Source organism: Astatotilapia calliptera, chromosome 6 (assembly GCF_900246225.1).
Source record: "Astatotilapia calliptera chromosome 6, fAstCal1.2, whole genome shotgun sequence".
In the NCBI taxonomy this organism is placed as follows: Eukaryota; Metazoa; Chordata; class Actinopteri; order Cichliformes; family Cichlidae; genus Astatotilapia; species Astatotilapia calliptera.
Window position 1 is genome coordinate 17,996,135 of NC_039307.1, and position 23,156 is coordinate 18,019,290.

The window sequence follows — 23,156 nt, forward strand, 5'->3', positions numbered from 1 at the left end:
GAGCCATGTCCATTTTTTATATCATCTATAGTTATCAGCTAGCCTGACAAGCAAGGGGCATTTATAGGCCATATTTAGCAGAAAGAACTGCTAAATAATAGGCAGTTATTATTTTTCGCGTAAATCCATTAAAAGCAACCTAAAAAGGTTTGAGTGCCGCAAACATGGTTAAAAGGTCTTTTGGAGCCTGCCTCAGGTGGTCACATGAGGAGCTGCAGCCGGTGGCAGTTCGATGTTAGCAGGATTTTTCAGCTCCAGAGAAGTCCACTTTGTTATAAAATGTTGATTATGAAGCCTTGTTTCTGAGTGAGTTATTTAGCCTGTAATCCTACTTCATGATGGTTACTTCAACAAATGTTTCCATGTCACAGATCACAACGTGAAGCACATCACATATCTTGCATATGTTTGACATTGACAAAGAGAGGAACAGATGGAAATCTGAAAGAAGGCCTTTTTGAGTAGATTGTATAATTGTCTTTCCCTGCTCCACACACCTTTGTGAAAGCATAAGAAGACTATGAGGTTATGTATGTCAAGAATTTGAGCTAAGCCACTTAGTTTTTGTTCACTGAGGTCTGGTGATTGCATGGATCACACTCAGGGGATTGCACTAGATTTTGAAAAGCCCCAAAATGTAGCAAAATCTCACTGTTACACCAGGGTGTCGCATATAGTACACGCGTCACACGTTACTTTGAGTAATTGCTAAACGATGCAGTTGAAGATTTGGAAATATCCCTGAGAAAAAAAAGAATAACCTTTATAACATTTCTGTGGTCTTTCTATTTAGAAAGTGAAGGAAGCACATGCACCAACAAAAAACAGATTTAGCCGTTTTATGTTAAAAGACCCAAATTCACTTGATTACTGCTGGTTTGCCTGTCGGATCATCTGTCACTTTTCTATACTTTGAACTGTTCTGTGTAAAGCGAGGCATAGGGCCGTATGCATATTTGTGGTGTGTGTGCATGATGTTTGCAGAAGCAAATGTTCCGATGTAGATCTGACTGTGATGAAATCCTGCACAAAAAATGAGTCCTTTTTATATAATCTTGAGTGGTCGTATGTGTGCGTGTGTGTCTGAGAGACAGAAAATGTATATACATGACTCATGAGCAGATGTATGTAAAGGAATAAACTTAATTAAACAAAGGTATGGACATTCTTCTCTTCAACTCATTTTTTTATTAACTGCTTCCTTGGCTGCATTATTTGCTAGATAATAAGCGCTGACAGGCATCTTTGTAAGGTACACCTGTCCACCTGCTCTTTCATTCTAATCAGCCAATCAAATGACAGCAACTCCGTTTATTTAAGCATGAAGACGCAAGATAACCTGCTGAAGCTCAAATCGGAACATCAGAATGGGTAAGACAGTTGATTTGAGTAACATTTAACATAGCATGGATCTAGGGTTTACAGAGAGTGGTCGGACAAAGAGATCAAGTAGGCTTTAGATTTAGAAAATGTGTTAACACCAGAGGTCAGAGAAGAATGGCTTAGTGACATTTATGACTACTTCAGTCTTCCTTGAATAGATCCAGACTACTTTGGACCATGTCTAAAATGGTCTTGGTGCCATTTATTCAGAAAGCAAATGAATATTTTCATTTTTATGTCAGTTCAGTGAAGCTAAATCTAAATTGCTTTGAAGAGAGATGACAGCCACTCATATGTTTTTAGCATGTTTAATTTTCGTGGTAATGCTCTTGACAGACATGGCTTCTTCATCAACACTTAGTGACATTTATGACCATGTCAGTCTTCCTTGAATAGATCCACACTAGTTTGGACCATGTCCAAAATGGTCTTCATTCCACTCTCAGTGAAAAGCTTCTCAAATAGGTTGAGATCATCGGGCGTTGTGCTGCTCAAGGTCAGATCAATAGTCTTTGTTCCTGGGCTGAGCGCTGGATCTGGGCAAAACCCTGCAAGAAGACATTTGTAAATAAAGTTCATTCATAAATTTGATTAATCTATGACCTTATCAAACATGGTGGTTACAAAAATATAAAGAGTATAAAGATAATATTAGATTGAAGAAGTAACATTCAGTTCAACTGCAGTTTCTAGGTTTTCATATTATATAAAGGTTTATACCTTTTTCTGAATCCATGATAGCAGGTGGTTGTAGGTTCAGACACTCTGCCTGCTTTGTAAACTCTTCCAGCTCAGCAGCAGACACTTTAGTTCTCCTACCTGAGAGACAGAAAAAGTGTTAGCACGGCACCAAGTTAGTAAAGAGATTAAAACACAAAGAAACAACTGCTGCTGCTATTTCAGGACCTGGACCACTTGCTGCAATTGAAGGAACCATGATATTGAAGGAGAATTTGTGGCCATGAGCACATGAGCAAGGCCACCTCTGAATGGCTTTCAAAATCTGTTCATGCTTGAAAATCCAATCCAGTGCTGGTGTATTGAATGGACTCTACATAGTAGAGTTTTGAAAAATTCTTCCACAGCGATGTGAAAGACTCATTGCTAATGATTGCAAATGCTTGATTTCAGTTCTTGATAACCAGTTATTAGGTTTAGGGACAATTTCCTTTTCACACAGTGCCATGTAAAGGAAATATTCCTTTAAGAACTGTGTTTTCTATTTGCTTGGGTTATTTTTGTCTAATCTAAAATTGTATTTGATGATCTGAAATATCTAAGTGTGACTAATATGTAAAATAGAGAGAAACCAGGAAGGGTGCAAATACATTCTCACAGCACTGCATGTTTTTAGATGTTTTATTCTTTTCTTTTCTTTTTTAAAAAAAGAAGAAACATTTCTAAATATGCCTTTAACTGGCAAGTGTTATTTGTAACTGGTATTTCTAAAGGCAGTGTTCCAGTTTATTAAGCCGTAGAACAGTGGAAACCACTGTTCAATTATTAGTCATTGTTTTATTTTGGAAATTAGTGGCCGGCGTCTCATAAAAAATACTTAAGTACTTTGACATTACATTATTTAGTGTGTCATTGTTCTTACTCAGGAGATTGAGTTTGCTTGTGGTTCTTCCAACGGTGTCATTTGCGAAGATAACAAGGCAGTCAGGGCAGCCAGTATTCAGCAGGACAGCAGAAGATTGGTTATTGTGCACTGTGGACAGATGACAGATGATGGCCACGCTTCATATTCTTTTAGCATTGGTAAGGGTGCAGTGTGCAAATACACACCAATCGATATAATGAAAGTGTTGTGGCAATGCTAGGTCCAAAGTCTAAATCAAAGTCTAAATCTGGTCATCGAATGTTTGTTCCCTCACTAATACTCACCCAAACTGTTGTTAACCAAAGTCATGGTGGTTTTCAGTGTGAAACACTTGCCCATCCTTTTAGAAGATAAAATTAAAGAGATTTCTAAATTCACATTACTTGAAAACAGTATCAGTTCAGGCAAGGCTTTATCATTTTTATTACATTTTATTAATGTAGAGATTATTGAACGTATTAGCCTCAGTGGCAGCAGTGATGTTCATCCAGGCGGACACCACAAGCATCTTCATCAGCATTTTGAATCCAGGTATGCCTGTGCTCTCTGCTATTTGTGTCCATTTTCCCACCAGCTGAAACAGATGGTGTATAATATACAGGGGGTAAAATAAATATTGAAAACATCACCAGATTTCTCAGTACATACATTTCTAAAGGTGCTATTGACATAAAATTCTCACCAAATGTCAGTAACAATCCAGCCAGTCCACACATGCAAAGAAATCAAACCATAGATGTTATGTGTAAGAATGAGAAATGAAAGAAGGAAAAAGTATTGAACACGCTTACTGAAATTGTATTTAATACTTCATGCAAAAGCTTTTGTTGGTAATGACAACTTCAAGACGCCTCCTAGCCGCAGGCATCGCTCAGGTGTGATTTTGGTTCATTCTTCTACACAAACAGTCTTCAGATTCTGAACGTTCTGTGAGCCCTGCTATGAACTCTAAACTCTATTATATCTATAGATTGACAGGTCATTCTAGCAGCTTCTTTGGCTTTGTGTTTGGGATCATCGTCTTGCTGAAAGGTCCGTCCTCATTTCATCTTCAACATCCTGGTAGATGCTAGCAGAACACTTTTCTATTCATCTTCCTCCATTTATATGAAACATTCCAGTGCCACATGACGAAAAACAGCCCCATACTTTGATGTTCCCAACTCCAAACTTCACTGCTGGTATAGTGTTTTTGGGGTGATATGCAGTGCCTTTTGACCTCCAGACATGGCATGTATTATAGCATCAGTTCAGTTTTGGTCTCTTGTGACGGACCGAGCAGTGAAGGAAACTTAGGCACAGGTTAAAGTCCAAAAAAATGATTTTTTATTTAACCCAAAAAACATATTTGGTTAACTCATGCAAAAAGAATCAAAATCTTGGGCCCATAAAAGAGGTCAAAATAACAAAACTCTACTCAAAGTCGACAACACAACCGATAACTCAAACAAACTGACCTAACTTAATGAGACAAAGGGGAAACTTAAATAGTGGCTGATCAGCCCACAAAAACAGGAGAAGGGGTAAAACACACAAAACCTAACTAAACCAAACATAATGAACTTCAATTCCCCCCCATGGTCCTGAGTTATGGCATGAACCAATTTGTAGTCTTCCTTTAAAGCTCGCTCTGCCCCTTTTCCACCTCTTGGCTCCTTAATCAAGGGACTGGAACAGCTGCAACTAAGGTAACTCAGAAAACAAAAAATTAATCATACATAACAGTGTAAACTAAAATGTGTGCACTTATTTTAGAATGCAGTGTTATGTGGATATGTAAATTAACTCTAAACCAAAACCAGTTATTTATTGTCCTGTAAACAAATTCCTATATTTAAAGAAAGAAATGTGACTGCAATGTTACTTATAAGCCTCTACACTAACATGGTGGGTATTACCACTGTGTGGCTGTAAGTGCAGCCATCACATCTCTACTGACCAGAGTATATTCTGCTAGTATCTCTTGTCTAAATTTTGTTCAGCAAACTTTAAACGTGCTTTAGCATGCTTTTTCTTCAGCAATGGAGTCTTGTATGGTGAGCGTGCATACAGGCCACAGCAGTTGAGCTGATTCCAAGTCTTTTTGTAGCTCTTCGCAAGTGCTCCTTTGCTTTTGACAACTCTTCTGATAATTCTTTTCACTCCCCTGTCTGAAAACTGGTGGGGAGCAGCTGGTCCTGGCCAGTTTATGGTGAAATGATGTTCTCTCCTGCCCCAACAGTGCTCACTGGAACCTTCAGATCCAACACAACCGTTCTGGTTATGTTGGATCTGAAAAGTACTAGGTTTAAAACACATGGGGATCGGGCTTTTCAGGCACTGGCACAGAGGCTGTGGAAGTCCCTGCTGTTGTCTTTACGCTCTCTAGACTCCACTGACTCCTTTAAAAAGCAGCTGAAGACATTTTTATACAAACGAGCTCTTAATTAAATTTTTCACTGTTTCACTATATAAATTAAAATTTATTTACTTGCTACTTACTAGTTTAGTAATTCTGATGGATTGGTTTTATCCATCATGAGATGTTTCTTGTGTGACACATTGGTAATGAGACAACAACAGAACCAGCTAACATTAATTTGCACTAGGGGGCAGGGTTGCTTTGTAATTGCTGATAGATTTCAGCTGGTGTCATGACTTTCCATGCCTTTTTGCACCTTCCTTTCTATATATTCAATACTTTTCCTCTTATTATAACACAGCTTAATTTATGGATATCAATGGTTTGATTTCTTTGTATGTGTGGACTGGATGGGTGGTTATCCACATCGGGTGTGAATTTCATGTAAATTTGGTGGCATGTTCAAAACTTATTTTACTCAGCGTATATGTGCAGAAAGTCATAAGTGAAAGGTGAGATAAGAGAGAGTCTGACCTGATTGCCGTGGATTTCAAGAGGCTGGATTAGATTCTCACAGCTTGTCACAGGAGCTGAGTGTCCAAGAGACAGAAGACCGAGCACAGCTACAGCAACGTGAACAAACTCCATCATGGCTCATCTGCTGATAGTGTGGCTTCAGACTCTGAAGTGTGTTCTGGACATTCGAGACTCAGCCCAGTTTAGGTGAAGTATTGCTCAATTGTTTACTTATGTGTTGTAATTGTACTTAACAGAAATATTGACTCTGTGGCAGTACAGTCAGGGGGTTATTTAAATGTGTTGCGACAATGGTAGAGCAGGTCATCTACTGATCGGAAGGTTGGAGGTTCGATTCCTGGCTTCCCCCAGTCTGCATGCCAAATATCCTTGGGCAAGATACTAACCCCAAATTACTCTCCGATGCATCCATCTGAGAATGAACGGGTGTGTGAATGTTAGTTAGAAAGCACCAAGAAAATGTGCTTGTGCGAATGGGTATGAATGCACAAGTTGTGTAAAGCGCTTTGAGTGCTCAGAAGATTAGAAAAGCGCTATATAAGAACCAGTCCATTTACCAATCCCACCTAAGGGAATTTCACCCTCTGGGAAATAAAAAGATTGACATGTAAATGTAACAAATTAAATTAAAAGCTACCTGGGTTTGAAAACACATCCCGGCAAGAGAGGCAAGGCAAGGCAAGTTTATTTGTATAGCACAATTCAACAACAAGGTGATTCAAAGTGCTTTACAGAGACATTAGAAACAAGAACAAATAAAAAGCATGATTTAAAATTGAATAAAACAAGCAAATAAACTAACTAACTAATTAACAAACAAACAACAGTATATAAAATCAAAACAGATAAAATCAGAACAATAGATAAAATCAGTAGTTAAATGTAAGTTTTGAAATTTAAGCTTAAAGTGTGGATTTGGTGCTTTATTCAAATGCAGCTGAGAACAGGTGAGTCTTCAACCTGGATTTAAATAAACTGAGTGTTTCAGCTGATCTGAGGCTTTCTGGGAGTTTGTTCCAGATATAAGGAGCATAAAAGCTGAATGCAGCTTCTCCGTGTCTGGTTCTGACTCTGGGAACTGATAAAAGACCGGATCCAGATGACCTGAGGGATCTGGATGGTTCATACTGGGTCAGGAGGTCACTGATGTATTTTGGTCCTAAACCATTCAGAGCTTTATAGGCCAGCATCAGAACTTTAAAGTCTATCCTCTGACGGACAGGCAGCCAGTGTAAGGACCTCAGAGCTGGACTGATGTGGTCCACTTTTTTGGTCTTAGTGAGGACTCGAGCAGCAGAGTTCTGAATGAGCTGTAGTTGTCTGACTGATTTTTTTAGGTAGACCTGTAAAGATGCTGTTACAGTAATCAAGCCTACTAAAGATGAATGCATGGACTAGTTTTTCCAGGTCCTGTTGAGACATCAGATCTTTTATCCTTGATATATTCTTGAGGTGATAGTAAGCTGACTTTGTTATTGTCTTAATGTGTTTTTCTAAGTTTAGGTCTGCATCCATCACTACACCCAAATTTCTCGCCTGGTTTGTGGTTTTTAGATGTATAGATTGAAGTTCTCTGGTGACCTGTAATCGTTTTTCTTTGGCGCCAAAGACTATTACCTCAGTTTTGTTTTTGTTTAGCTGGAGAAAATTGTGGCACAACCAGTCATTGATTTCCTCAATGCATTTACCAAGAGCCTGTACAGGGCCTCGGTCTCCTGGTGACATTGTGATATATATTTGTGTGTCATCTGCATAGCTGTGATAGTTTATTTTGTTGTTCTTTATAATCTGTGCCAGTGGGAGCATGTAGATGTTAAACAGAAGGGGTCCCAAGATGGAACCTTGGGGAACTCCACATGTGATACTTGTCTGCTCAGATGTGAAGTTACCTATTGATACAAAGTATTTCCTGTTTTCTACGTATGTTTTGAACCAGTTTAGTACAGTTCCTGAAAGACCTGTCCAGTTCTCCAGTCATTTGAGTAATATGTTGTGGTCAACTGTATCAAATGCTGCACTGAGATCCAGTAAAACTAGGACTGACATTTTTCCACTGTCTGTATTCAGACATATGTCATTAAACACTTTGGTCAGAGCGGTTTCAGTGCTGTGGTTCTGTCTAAAACCTGACTGGAAGGCATCGTAGCAATTATTCTGTTTTAAGAAGTAACTGAGCTGTTGAGAAACTGCTTTTTCAATGATCTTACTTAAAAACGGGAGATTTGAGATCGGCCTGTAGTTGTTCATTTGTGTCTTGTCAAGATTGTCCTTTTTCAGTATAGGTTTGATTACAGCAGTTTTTAGTGGTTCTGGAAACACACCTGATAATAAAGAAAAGTTGACGATCTGTAACAGGTCTGACTCTAAAGTCTTTGAGACCTTTTTGAAAAAACTTGTTGGCAGGACATCTAAACAGCAGGAGGAGGAGTTCAGTTGACCTAAGATGTCCTCCAGGTCTTTGCTGTTAATAGGTTGAAACTGTTTCATGGTGTTTAAACAGTTTTTTGGTGGACACAGTACATATCCTGGATCTGCTGTTGATGTACCAATTGCTTGTCTAATTTTTTGGATTTTTTCAGTGAAGAATTTGGCAAAGTCATTGCAGGCCATGGTCGAATGAAGTTCAGCTGCCACTGACACAGGAGGGTTTGTTAGCCTGTCAACTGTAGAAAATAAGACCCGAGCATTATGGCTGTTTTTAGTGATGATGTCAGAGAAGTAGGACCTCCTTGCATTCCTCAGTTGTAAATTATAATTGTGAAGTTTCTCTTTATAAATGTCATAATGAACCTGGAGGTTTGTTTTTCTCCATCTGCGCTCAGCTTTCCTACACTCTCTTTTTTCATTTTTCACCAGTGTGGAGTTTCTCCATGGAGACTTTTTCCTTCCAGAGATAACCTTCACCTTAATGGGAGCAATAGTGTCCATTACATTTAACATGTTAGCATTGAAGCTATTGACGAGCTCATTGACTGACCCTCTGGGCAGGTCAGGTGTTAATGGGAAGACCTGGTTAAAAATTGCACTACTGTGTTCAGTTATACACCGTTTTGTGATCACTGTTGTTGATATATTTGTGTGGGCTGAGATTTTACTTTCAAAGAAAACACAGTAATGATCAGACAGGCCCACATCAGACACAGTAACCTTTGAAATGCTCAGGCCTTTGGAGATCAGTAGGTCAAGAGTGTGTCCTCTATTATGTGTGGCCTCTGTTATATGCTGAGTCAGCCCAAAGTTGCCCAGAGTGTTACTCAGGTCTTTAGTCCCTTTGTCCTGAGGGTCGTCCACATGAATGTTAAAATCCCCAGCAATAATTACACAGTCGAAATCAACACAGATCACAGACAGCAGTTCACTGAGGTCATTAAAAACGTCTGTGCAGTATTTGGGAGGCCAGTAAACATTAAGAAACACAACTTTGGATGGGGCCTTCAGCTGTAAAGCCACATATTCAAAAGACTGAAAACTTCCAGGAGATAGCTGCTTACATTGAAATGATTCATTAAATAAGACAGCAACCCCTCCTCCTCTCCTGCTCGCCCTGACCTTACTGATAAAACTGTAGTTAGGAGGGGTTGTCTCGATGAGAACAGCTCCACTGTTACTTTGGTCCAACCAAGTTTCAGTTAAAAACATAAAATCAAGGCTGTGCTCAGTGATTAAATCATTAATTAAAAATGTTTTCCCAGCTAGAGATCTAATGTTTAATAAAGCCAACTTAAGTGTTTTAGAGGTATTACTTGTCCCCTCGTGTTTGGGAGCAGTCTGTGGCACACAAGGTATGTTTACTATGTTTAAAGATCTTTTAGAGTGCAGCTCTCTGTGTTTTGACCAGGCCACATGTCTCCTGTCACCTAAAAGTACAGAAATTTTAAAACCTTCTAGTAAACAGGGTCCCAGCTTCTCCTGGGAAAAGTCATCACTGCCATAATCCTCACAGCCCGGACCCTTCACACATCACGCATCAGACTGCGGAGACAGGGCATGAAGAGGAACTAAGGGGGGCGAGGCTGGGCAATGTGACTTTGATTGCTCTGTTGAGGGTGGGGCTCGATGGCGAACCTTTGGCCGCTCTGGTGGGGGGTTTATGGGGGACAAAAAGGGATTGGGACGGGGGGTAGATCTGAGCCCAGCATTGACCCGCTCCATCATCTCCTCAGTGAATTTCAGGTGTGGGGAGGAGGGAGAAAGGGAGGGGGAGGAGGGTGATGGACTGTCAGGGGTTTGGGGGACTGGGGAAGGTCGTGGTCCCTTGTCCTGGTCGTTGGTGTTGTTGAGAGAGTTGGGACCCCTCTTCTTGCCTTAGATGTCTCTCCTTTCTGAGGCTCTTCCTCAGATGCCATGGATGTCTCTCCTTTCTGAGGCTCTTCCCGGGTGGGGGGAAATGGAGCTCCTCCTCAAGGTTTCTGCTGGGCTTTGTCTGTTCTTGGAGTACTGTTTGTTCCTCTTTATGAGATAACTCCTCGTTTATCTCAGCCTTGGCACCAAGCATGGATGGATGACATATGGAATAAAACAAGTTGGAGGTGAACAGTTTCACCCCTGACTTGTTAAAATTAAATCCATTTGCTTTGAACAGATGCCTGCGTTCCCAAAAAATATTAAAGTTGTCGATAAAGTGCACTGAGTGGTCAGCACATGCTGATATAAGCCATTTATTCAGTGTAAACAACCTGCTGAATCTCTCGTCTCCTCCTCTGACCGGCGGTACAGGTCCACTGATGAATACAGCTGCATTCAGAGAGTTTACAGTATTTAATAATCCAGTAAAGTCCCGTTTCAGAACCTCCGACTGTTGTTTGGACACATCGTTTGACCCTGTATGCAGAACAATGTTTGTCACAGTTGGATATTCATCTGCAATTTGAAGAATTCTCTCCTTCAGGTTGTTGACCATATCGTTAGGAAAGCAGAGGACTTTAGTGTTCTTACCGCACATCCTTTGTACATCCTTTATGGCAGAGTCACCCACAATCAGAGTTTCAGGCCTAGCCTTTAGCTTTCCCTGTGGCCTTTCACTTTTCAACAGATTTTCAGACCTTATTTCGCTGCTTTTAGATGGATGGTTGTCCGATATAGATCCAGGGTCCTTTGATAGTGGAGCAAATCTGTTCTGCAGTTTCACATTCAGTTGTTTTGGAGGTTTGTTGTTAACCTTCCTATTCACGGTTGTCCAGTCCTGTTTCCTCCCGTATACAGGGGTAGAAGAGCTTCTCTGTCTCGTAGGAAGTGAAGGCCAGTCGGTTTCAGAGATTTCAGCTCGCTGTGCCCTGCCTGTGATACGTCCTCCCCCTTCCAGGAGACATGATTTATGTCTTGGTTTTGCACCAAGACAGTCTAAGGGGGGATTATCACTTGAGGATTTATAATAATGCACAGAGTCTACTTTCTTGGTCATGTTATCTGTGCTCCTTAGCTGTGTACTAGCTTGCTCATCGCCATTGTTTTGAATCAAAGGCAAGGTTGTTTCATTTCCACACAGTCCATTTACCTCCACGTTTAATTCTAAGCGATGAATTTTTGTCTCCAGTACTGCAATCTTCTGCAGGAGGCTGTGGTAGTCATCTGTGGAGAGGGAAGGCATCTTGTTGCTAGTTAGCCTAGCGGTTAGCACCTTTCCAGGTTATTGAGGCTGCTCGGTGCCCAGACGCTGTAATCAGGCTTCAGCTGTGTCTAGGCCACAGACACACGGAGCGCTGAGGATAAGGTAACCATAAAATGTTGCTGTTTCTGTTAAGAACACTCTAGTCCTAATGATCTACAAGTGTCCAGAAGTTATCGCAGGTAAGCTCACACGGAAAAAAGGGAAAAAATCAGCATAAAAATCAATAAAAATCAATATAAGAAGCAAAGCATTCAAGAGCAAAGAGATGAAGCGTCCACACTCACAAAGGGGAGGAGCAAGCAAGAGATGGTTTCAATGACAAAAAACAACACTTTATTGAAAGTTATACAATAAAAACATAAATGGAATAAAAATAATAGAATAAGCCTAATAGTGTCCTCATATCAGTACCAATAAATGTCTTGATGCATGCTCAGTCATCCAGGTAAGTAAATCCCAAAAGATTCAATTCAATTCAATTTTATTTATATAGCGCCAAATCACAACAAAAGTCGCCTCAAGGCGCTTCATAGATACAGAGAAAAACCCAACAATCATATGACCCCCCTATGAGCAAGCACTTTGGCGACAGTGGGAAGGAAAAACTCCCTTTTAACAGGAAGAAACCTCCGGCAGAACCAGGCTCAGGGAGGGGCGGCCATCTGCTGCGACCATTTGGGGTGAGAGAAGGAAGACAGGATAAAAGACATGCTGTGGAAGAGAGACAGAGGTTAATAACAGATATGATTCAATGCAGAGAGGTCTATTAATACATAGTGAGTGAGAAAGGTGACTGGAAAGGAAAAACTCAATGCATCATGGGAATCCCCCGGCAGCCTACATCTATTGCAGCATAACTAAGGGAGGATTCAGGGTCACCTGGTCCAGCCCTAACTATATGCTTTAGCAAAAAGGAAAGTTTTAAGCCTAATCTTAAAAGTAGAGATAGTGTCTGTCTCCCAAATCCAAACTGGAAGCTGGTTCCACAGAAGAGGGGCCTGAAAACTGAAGGCTCTCCCTCCCATTCTACTTTTAAATACTCTAGGAACAACAAGTAGGCCTGCAGAGCGAGAGCGAAGTGCTCTAATAGGGTGATATGGTACTACAAGGTCATTAAGATAAGATGGGGCCTGATTATTTAAGACCTTGTATGTGAGGAGCAGGATTTTGAATTCAATTCTGGACTTAACAGGAAGCCAATGAAGGGAAGCCAAAACAGGAGAAATATGCTCTCTCTTTCTAGTCCCTGTCAGGACTCTGGCTGCAGCATTTTGGATTAGTTGAAGGCTTTTCAGCGAGTTTTTTGGACATCCTGATAATAATGAGTTACAGTCGTCCAGCCTGGAAGTAATAAATGCATGAACTAGTTTTTCAGCGTCACTCTGAGACAGGATATTTCTAATTTTAGAGATGTTGCGCAAATGGAAGAAAGCAGTCTTACATATTTGTTTAATATGTGCGTTGAAGGACATGTCCTGGTCAAAAATGACTCCAAGGTTCCTCACAGCGTTACTGGAGGCCAAGGTAATGCCATCCAGGGTAAGAATCTGGTTAGATACCATATTTCTAAGATTTTCAGGGCAGAGTACAATAACCTCAGTTTTATCTGAATTAAGAAGCAGAAAGTTAGCGGCCATCCAGGTCTTTATGTCTTTAAGACATTCCTGCAGTTTAACTAATTGGTGTGTGTTATCTGGCTTCATGGACAGATAGAGCTGGGTGTCATCAGCATAGCAGTGAAAATGTATGCTATGTCTTCTAATGATACTGCCTAAGGGAAGCATGTATAATGTAAACAGAATTGGTCCTAGCACTGAACCCTGTGGAACTCCATAATTAACCTCAGTGTGTGAAGAGGACTCTCCATTTACATGCACAAATTGGAGTCTATTAGATAGATATGATACAAACCACTGCAGTGCAGTACCTGTAATACCTACAGCATGTTCTAATCGCTCTAATAGGATATTATGGTCAACAGTATCGAATGCTGCGCTAAGGTCTAGCAGGACAAGCACAGAGATGAGTCCACTGTCAGAGGCCATAAGAAGATCATTTGTAACCTTCACTAAAGCTGTTTCTGTGCTGTGATGAGCTCTGAAACCTGACTGAAACTCTTCAAATAAACCATTCCTCTGCAGATGATCTGTTAGCTGTTTGACAACTACTCTTTCAAGGATTTTTGATATGAAAGGAAGGTTGGAGATTGGCCTGTAATTAGCTAAGACTGCTGGGTCTAGAGATGGCTTTTTGAGTAAAGGTTTAACTACAGCCAGCTTGAAGGCCTGTGGTACATAGCCGATTATTAGAGATAGGTTGATCATATTTAAGATCGAAGAATTAATTAATGGCAGGACTTCTTTGAGCAGTTTTGTAGGAATGGGGTCTAAAAGACACGTTAATGGTTTGGAGGAAGTAATTATTGAAGTTAACTCAGAAAGATCAATTGGAGAAAAAGAGTCTAACTTAACATCAATGGTACTAAGAGTAGCTGTAGATAATATTACATCTGTGGGATGATTATTGGTAATTTTTTCTCTAATGATAAAAATTTTATTTGTGAAGAAGTTCATGAAGTCATTACTAGTTAACGTTAAAGGGATGGTTGGCTCAAAAGAGCTCTGACTTTTTGTCAGCCTGGCTACAGTGCTGAAGAGAAACCTGGGGTTGTTCTTATTTTCTTCAATCAGTGATGAATAGTAAGATGTTCTGGCTTTGCGGAGGGCTTTCTTATAAAGCAGCAAACTATTTCTCCAGGCTAAATGATGATCCTCTAGATTTGTGACACGCCATTTCCTCTCCAGATTACGAGTCATCTGCTTTAGGGTACATGTTTGAGAATTATACCACGGAGTCAGGTACTTCTGATTAGAGACCTTAGTTTTCACTGGAGCTACAGTATCCAGAGTCGTACGTAGTGAGGAGGTGAAATTATTAACAAGATAATCGACCTCTGTTGGGGTAGCGTTCAGATAGCTGCTCTGCTCTGTGTTGGTACAGGGCATTGGAGATGATAACAGTGGGTGGATTATATTCTTAAACTTAGTTACAGCACTTTCAGAAAGACATCTACTTTGATAAAGTCTACTCTCCACCGCTGTGTAATCAATTATTGTAAATGTAAATGTTATCAGGAAATGATCAGACAGGAGAGAGTTTTCAGGAAACACTGTTAAATGTTCAGTTTCTATGCCATATGTTAAAACAAGATCTAGTGTGATTAAAGTGGTGGGTGGGTTCTTTTACATTTTGAGAGAAACCAATTGAGTCTAATAACAGATTAAATGCCATGTTGAGGCTGTCATTTTTAGCATCTACATGGATGTTAAAATCACCCACAATAATTATTTTATCTGAGCTCAGAACTAAATTAGATATAAAGTCTGAGAAATCAGACAGAAACTCTGTGTAAGGCCCAGGTGGACGATAGATGATAACAAGTAAGACTGGTTTCTGAGTTTCACAGCTGGGGTGGACAATGTTAAGCATCAGGCTTTCAAATGAATTAAAAGTCTGTCTTAGTCTTTCATTAATTAATAGGCTGGTGTGAAAAATTGCTGCCACACCGCCCCCTCGGCCTGTGCTTCGAGATTTCTGGTAGTTAGAATGACTCGGGGGTGTTGATTCATTTAAACTAACATAATCATCCTGCTGCAACCAGGTTTCTGTAAGGCAGAGTAAATCGATTTGTTGATCAATTATTAAGTCATGTACTAACAGAGACTTGGAGGAGAGAGACCTAATATTTAATAATCCACATTTCACTGTTTTACTCTTTGGTTCAGATGTGGATACTGTATTGTTCTTTCTTTGTGATTGTTTATGTTTAAGTTGTTTGTTGCTGGTTTTTAGTTTGTTTTGTCTTTTTGGAAGCTGACACAGTCTCTATGGAGATGGGTTTTTGGGGGGGTAGCAGGAGGAGAGAAGCTGCAGAGAGGCGTGTAAGACTGCAACTCTGCTTCCTGGTCCCAACTCTGGATAGTCATATTTTGGGGGGTTTAATAAATTTGTCCATATTTCTAGAAATGAGAGCTGCTCCATCCAAAGTGGGATGGATGCCGTCTCTCCTAACAAGACCAGGTTTCCTCCAGAAGGTTTGCCAATTATCTATGAAGCCCACATCGTTTCTGGGACGCCACTCAGACAGCCAGCAATTTAAGGAGAACATGCGGCTAAACATGTCACTCCTGGTCTGATTGGGGAGGGGACCAGAGAAAACTACAGAGTCCGACATTGTTTTAGCAAAGTTGCACACCGATTCAATATTGATTTTAGTGACCTCCGATTGGCGTAACCGGGTGTCATTACTGCCAACGTGAATTATGATTTTACTGAATTTACGTTTACCCTTAGCCAGCAGTTTTAAATTTCCTTCAATGTCGCCTGCTCTGGCCCCTGGGAGACAATTGACTATGGTTGCCGGTGTCTCTAGCTTCACATGTCTGAGAACAGAATCGCCAATTACCAGAGTTTGACCCCCGGCGGGTGTGTCGCCGAGTGGGGAAAAACGGTTAGACACATGAACGGGTTGATGGTGTACCTGGGGCTTCTGTTTAGGACTATGCTTCCTCCTCACCGTGACCCAGCCGCCCTCTTTCCCCAGCTGCTTGGGGTCTGCCGGGGAACAGCTAGCGGGGCCTACGCTATCTTCGGCTGCACCAGCTACAGGGGCCTGGCTAGCTACGGGTGAATGAAGGGTGCGAAGCAGAGTCTCCAATTCAGTAATCCTGGCCTCCAGCGCTGCAAATATGCTACATTTGTTACAGATATCATTACTGCTAAAGGTGGCCGAGGAGTAACTAAACATCTGACACAATGAGCAAGAAAGTGCAGGAGGAACAGGTGAAGTAGCCATGGTGCTAACGAGTCGGCTACGAGCTAAGCTAAGCTAGCGAGACAGTACAGAGACAGTGAGTGAATACTTTGGCTATAAATTAGGTAGTGAGTACACAGAAAGTGTGCTTCGGATGAAGCACGTGAAGATTATACTATGAAAAAGAATGTATTTAAAAGTTGTTAATTAAATTGCTAAGCAAATAAGCTACTCAGAAACACCACTGTGTTTGAGCAGGAACAGGAAGTGATACTCTACCACAGAGCGAGCGAACACCAAGTGCCACCAAGGTTGATCCTGTTCATCTGGACGTAGCATTTTTAATGATCAAGGAACTGACCTCACAGCCTACTGTTCATTCAGTGGGCTAGTTTCATGCAAACCTGCAGTCAGCTGAGACTGAAGAAGTCACTTGGATGAGTGACGAAACGTTTCTCCCACTGAAAGCGCTAAATCCAGATGAACAGACTCTACCTTTTGGGAGTACCAATGAAGAAAAATAATAGATGTTGGGATGGACTTGGTAGCTAGAGGCTCAAACAAAAGGGAATGAAAAGAAATACAGACACAATAAGTCACTTCAAACCCAGAGTGCTGGTCAATAAAAGAAGTGTGAAAAAGCAGGGCCACAACCAGAAAGGCCACACTGCCACTGGCTCGATCTTCTGTAGTCAAATCCAGCAACTACACTCAACAAAAATATAAACGCAACACCTTTGTTACTGCTCCCATTCCCCATGGGATGGACGTAGAGACCTAAAATTCATTCCAGATACACAATATAACCATCCCTCCCAAACAGTGGTCACAAATCAGTCCAAATGTGTGGTAGTGGGCACATCTGCTATATTGAGATAATCCATCCCACCTCACAGGTGTGCCACATCAGGATGCTGATCTGACATCATGAGTAGTGCACAGGTGTACCTCAGACTGCCCACAACAAAAGGCCACCCTGGAATGTGCAGTTTTGTCTCACAGCAAAATGCCACAGATGCCACAAGCAATGAGGGAGCGTGCAATTGGCATGCTGACAGCAGGAATGTCAACCAGATCTGTCGCCCGTGCATTGAATGTTCATTTCTCAACCATAAGCCGTCTCCACAGGCGTTTCAGAGAATATGGCAGCACATCCAACCGGCCTCACAACCGCAGACCTCGTTGTGAGGCCCAGGACCTCCACATCCAGCAGGTTCACCTCCAAGATCGTCTGAGACCAGCCACCCAGACAGCTGCTGGAACAATTGGTTTGCACAACCAAACAATTTCTGCACAAACTGTCAGAAACCGTCTCAGGGACGCTCAACTGCATGCCCGTCGTCCTCATCGGGGTCTTGACCTGACTCCAGCTCGTCGCCGTGACAGACTTGTGTGGGCAAATGCTCACATTCGATGGCGTCTGGCACGTTGGAGAGGTGTGCGCTTCACGGATGAATCATGGTTCACATTGTTCAGGGCAGATGGCAGCTGAGAATGTCCCAGTTCTTGCATGGCCAGCATACTCACCGGACATGTCACCCATTGAGCATGTTCGGGATGTGCTTGACCGGCGTATACAACAGCGTGTACCAGTTCCCACGAATATCCAACAACCTCGCACAGCCATTGAAGTGGAGTGGACCAACATTCCACAGGCCACAATTGACAATCTGATAGACTCCATGCGACGATGTGTTGCACTGCATGAGGCAAATGGTGGTCACACCAGATACTGACCGGTTCTGGGTCCCCAGACCCCCAATAGTGCAAAAAACTGCACATTCCAGGGTGGCCTTTTGTTGTGGGCAGTCTGAGGTACACCTGTGCACTACTCATGATGTCAGATCAGCATCCTGATGTGGCACACCTGTGAGGTGGGATGGATTATCTCAATATAGCAGATGTGCCCACTACCACACAATTGGACTGATTTGTGACCACTGTTTGGGAGGGATGGTTATATTGTGTATCTGGAATGAATTTTAGGTCTCTACGTCCATCCCATGGGGAATGGGAGCAGTAACAAAGGTGTTGCGTTTATATTTTTGTTGAGTGTAAAAAGGATCAAACAAGATGATTAGTAGTCACAAGAGCTGGACTTTATAGTTTTACAGTGTCCATAATGCTTTGTCCAACCATCAGCAGACTGAGCCCAACCGGAGCAACATGAACAAACTTTATCATGGTTTGTTGATTGTTTTTAGTACATGGTGCATTAAAGTGACAAAACTAAGTAATCTTTTCTTCTTAAAGCAGGTTCACATTGTCATTTTTATGTCAGTTCAATGAAACTAAATCTAAATTACACTGATGACACAGAACAAATTGCCACAGAGGAAAAAACAGTCACGCATCTTTATTTTAAGTGGCAATATTCTTCACAGGCATAGCCGTCAGTCTTGCTTGACTGAAGCCATACTTCTTTGGATCATATCGAAAAGGGTCTTCACTCCATCTTCACTACTGAGAAGTTCTTCTAGAAGGCTGAGCTCATCAGAGCTTATGGTGTGTGTGGTTACATCAGTGAAATTTGTTTCTGGGGTAAGAGATGGATCTGGGCACAAACCTGTGAAGATGACATTTGTGAATGCCTTTAATTTATGAGAGGAGAAATTAATTGAATCTACAGTTGTTCAAACCATGGTGGTATACAAATAATGACAACATTAAACTGAAGGTGTAACATTTAGTTCAGCTGCAGTTTCTTTGTGTAACTGAACTCATTTGAAAAATTGTAATCTGCTACTGTCTATTGCGTTTTGTTTATTTTTCAGGGCACATACAGACGTGGCTTTAAGACTTTCATATTAAGTAGAAGTTCATACCCTTTTCTAAGTCCATGATAGCAGGTGGTTGTAGGTTCAGACACTCTGCCTGCTTTGTAAACTCTTCCAGCTCAGCAGCAGACACTTTAGTTCTCCTACCTGAGAAACAGAAAAAGTGTTAGCACGGCACCAAGTAAGTAAAGAGATTAAAACACAAAGAAACAACTGCTGCTGCTATTTCAGGACCTGGACCACTTGCTGCAATTGAAGGAACCATGATATTGAAGGAGAATTTGTGGCCATGAGCACATGAGCAAGGCCACCTCTGAATGGCTTTCAAAATCTGTTCATGCTTGAAAATCCAATCCAGTGCGGCTGAATTGAACGGACTCTACATAGTAGAGTTTTGAAAAATTCTTCCACAGCGATGTGAAAGACTCATTGCTAATGATTGCAAATGCTTGATTTCAGTTCTTGATAACCAATTATTAGGTTTAGGGACAATTTCCTTTTCACACAGTGCCATGTAAAGGAAATATTCCTTTAAGAACTGTGTTTTCTATTTGCTTGGGTTATTTTTGTCTAATCTAAAATTGTATTTGATGATCTGAAATATCTAAGTGTGACTAATATGTAAAATAGAGAGAAACCAGGAAGGGTGCAAATACATTCTCACAGCACTGCATGTTTTTAGATGTTTTATTCTTTTTTTTTTTTTTTTTTTTTTTAAAGAAATATTTCTAAATATGCCTTTAACTGGCAAGTGTTATTTGTAACTGGTATTTCAAAGGGCAGTGTTCCGATTTATTAAGCCGTAGAACAGTGGAAACCACTGTTCAATTATTAGTCATTGTTTTATTTTGGAAATTAGTGGCCGGCGTCTCATAAAAAATACTTAAAATAAGTACTTTGACATTACATTATTTAGGTGTGTCATTGTTCTTACTCAGGAGCTGGAGATCTTTAACTGTGGTTCTTCCAACGGTGTTATTTGCAAAGATAACAAGGCAGTCAGGGCAGCCAGTATTCAGCAGGACAGCAGAATTTTGGAAAGGGAGCTCTGTGGACAGATGACAGATGATGGCCATACTTCATATTCTTTTAGCATTGGTAAGGGTAAAGCTGCAGTGTGCAAATACACACCAATCGATATATACTGAAAGTGTTATGGCAATGCTAGGCACAAAGTCTAAATCAAATGTTTGTTCCCTCAGTAATACTCACCCACAGTGAGAGTGTTGTTAACCAAAGTCATGTTGGTTTTCCGTGTGAAGCACTTGCCCATCCTTTTAGAAGATACAATTATTGAGATTTTTACATTAATATTATTTGAAAACAGGGTCAGTTCAGGAAAAACATCCTTTTTATTACATTTTTTGAATTTGGAGGTTGTTAAATGTATCGGCTTCACTGGCAGCGGTGATCTTCACCCAGGTATTTTCCATAACCATCTGTACCAGAATTTTGGATCCAGGTATGCTTGTGCTCTCTCCTTGTAGTACCCATTTGCCCAGCAGCTGAAACAGATGGTATTAGTTGTATAAGACAACAAACATTTCATATCGAAAATAAAAAAACAAATAAACAAGTGAGAAATGATGTAAGAGAGAGTCTGACCTGACTTCTGTAGATTTCAAGAGGCTGGATTAGATTCTCACAGCTTGTCACAGGAGCTGAGTGTCCAAGAGACAGAAGACCGAGCACAGCTACAGCAACGTGAACAAACTCCATCATGGCTCATCTGCTGATAGTGTGGCTTCAGACTCTGAAGTGTGTTCTGGACATTCGAGACTCAGCCCAGTTTAGGTGAAGTATTGCTCAATTGTTTACTTATGTGTTGTAATTGTACTTAACAGAAATATTGACTCTGTGGCAGTACAGTCAGGGGGGTTATTTAAATGTGTTGCAACAATGTTAGAGCAGGTCATCTACTGATCGGAAGGTTAGAGGTTTGATTCCTGGCTTCCCCCAGTCTGCATGCCAAATATCCTTGGGCAAGATACTAACCCCAAATTACTCTCCGATGCATCCATCTGAGAATGAACGGGTGTGTTGAATGTGCTTGTGCGACTGGGTGTGAATGCACAAGTTGTGTAAAGCACTTTGAGTGCTCCAGTGTTGCCAGCTCCTCAGTTAGGAAAATCGCTATTGGCTGTCCTAAAAATCGCTAGAAGTCGCTAAATGATGTCATCGCCTAATTTGCATAATTGGTCATGCTAATGTAATTGTAACCTAAGTTGTTGGAGAGAGAAATAACATCATGGAAGACACATAAAGTGAGTAAAAAAAAAAAAAAAAACATCTTAAATGCATTTAGAATTTATTTAGAACTATAAATTAAATTTCTTTTAGCAATTATTGTTTTTTAATGTCACAATTCCAACCCTGCTCCTTTACCCAGGCTTGCACTGGCAAAAGTGACCTGAAATAGGCACTCTGGTGGAGTTACTTTGTGTGTGTGTTTATTAGTAATGGCCTATATTTGTATAGCGCTTTACTAGTCCCTAAGGACCCTAAAGCGCTTTACACATCCAGTCATCCACCCATTCCCACACACATTCACACACTGGTGGTGGCAAGCTACACTCAACAAAAATATAAACGCAACACCTTTGTTACTGCTCCCATTCCCCATGGGATGGACGTAGAGACCTAAAATTCATTCCAGATACACAATATAACCATCCCTCCCAAACAGTGGTCACAAATCAGTCCAAATGTGTGGTAGTGGGCACATCTGCTATATTGAGATAATCCATCCCACCTCACAGGTGTGCCACATCAGGATGCTGATCTGACATCATGAGTAGTGCACAGGTGTACCTCAGACTGCCCACAACAAAAGGCCACCCTGGAATGTGCAGTTTTTTGCGCTATTGGGGGTCTGGGGACCCAGAACTGGTCAGTATCTGGTGTGACCACCATTTGCCTCATGCAGTGCAACACATCGTCGCATGGAGTCTATCAGATTGTCAATTGTGGCCTGTGGAATGTTGGTCCACTCCACTTCAATGGCTGTGCGAGGTTGTTGGATATTCGTGGGAACTGGTACACGCTGTCGTATACGCCGGTCAAGCACATCCCGAACATGCTCAATGGGTGACATGTCCGGTGAGTATGCTGGCCATGCAAGAACTGGGACATTCTCAGCTGCCATCTGCCCTGAACAATGTGAACCATGATTCATCCGTGAAGCGCACACCTCTCCAACGTGCCAGACGCCATCGAATGTGAGCATTTGCCCACACAAGTCTGTTACGGCGACGAGCTGGAGTCAGGTCAAGACCCCGATGAGGACGACGGGCATGCAGTTGAGCGTCCCTGAGACGGTTTCTGACAGTTTGTGCAGAAATTGTTTGGTTGTGCAAACCAATTGTTCCAGCAGCTGTCTGGGTGGCTGGTCTCAGACGATCTTGGAGGTGAACCTGCTGGATGTGGAGGTCCTGGGCTGGTGTGGTTACACGAGGTCTGCGGTTGTGAGGCCGGTTGGATGTGCTGCCATATTCTCTGAAACGCCTGTGGAGACGGCTTATGGTTGAGAAATGAACATTCAATGCACGGGCGACAGATCTGGTTGACATTCCTGCTGTCAGCATGCCAATTGCACGCTCCCTCATTGCTTGTGGCATCTGTGGCATTTTGCTGTGAGACAAAACTGCACATTCCAGGGTGGCCTTTTGTTGTGGGCAGTCTGAGGTACACCTGTGCACTACTCATGATGTCAGATCAGCATCCTGATGTGGCACACCTGTGAGGTGGGATGGATTATCTCAATATAGCAGATGTGCCCACTACCACACATTTGGACTGATTTGTGACCACTGTTTGGGAGGGATGGTTATATTGTGTATCTGGAATGAATTTTAGGTCTCTACGTCCATCCCATGGGGAATGGGAGCAGTAACAAAGGTGTTGCGTTTATATTTTTGTTGAGTGTACATGGGGCGCACTGACAGAGGCGAGGGTGCCGAACACTGGCGCCACCGGGCCCTCTTACCACTACCAGTAGGCAATGGGTGAAGTGTCTTGCCCAAGGACACAACGACCGAGACTGTCCAAGCCGGGGCTCGAACCACCTTCCAATTACAAGGCGCACTCCCAACTCT

The 23,156-nt window shown here is 41.6% G+C and overlaps 2 protein-coding genes across 2 annotated transcripts; both read right to left on the reverse strand.

Moving 5' to 3' along the window:
* Positions 1 to 1,675: 1,675 nt before the first annotated feature.
* Positions 1,676 to 6,027, reverse strand: LOC113024093 (uncharacterized). The gene is made up of 6 exons (XM_026170746.1): positions 5,862 to 6,027; positions 3,415 to 3,560; positions 3,271 to 3,326; positions 2,984 to 3,094; positions 2,104 to 2,202; positions 1,676 to 1,931 (listed from the first exon to the last, which is right to left on the reverse strand). The coding sequence occupies exons 1-6, from the start codon at positions 5,976 to 5,978 to the stop codon at positions 1,762 to 1,764; spliced, it is 699 nt and encodes a 232-aa protein (XP_026026531.1). The 5' UTR covers positions 5,979 to 6,027; the 3' UTR covers positions 1,676 to 1,761.
* Positions 6,028 to 18,621: 12,594 nt separating this feature from the next.
* LOC113023275 (uncharacterized) lies at positions 18,622 to 20,837 on the reverse strand. Its single transcript, XM_026169301.1, has 6 exons — positions 20,668 to 20,837; positions 20,422 to 20,567; positions 20,275 to 20,336; positions 19,997 to 20,110; positions 19,111 to 19,209; positions 18,622 to 18,851 (listed from the first exon to the last, which is right to left on the reverse strand). Exons 1-6 carry the CDS (start codon positions 20,782 to 20,784, stop codon positions 18,679 to 18,681), a joined length of 711 nt encoding a protein of 236 aa, XP_026025086.1. The 5' UTR covers positions 20,785 to 20,837; the 3' UTR covers positions 18,622 to 18,678.
* Between the last annotated feature and the right edge of the window lie 2,319 nt (positions 20,838 to 23,156).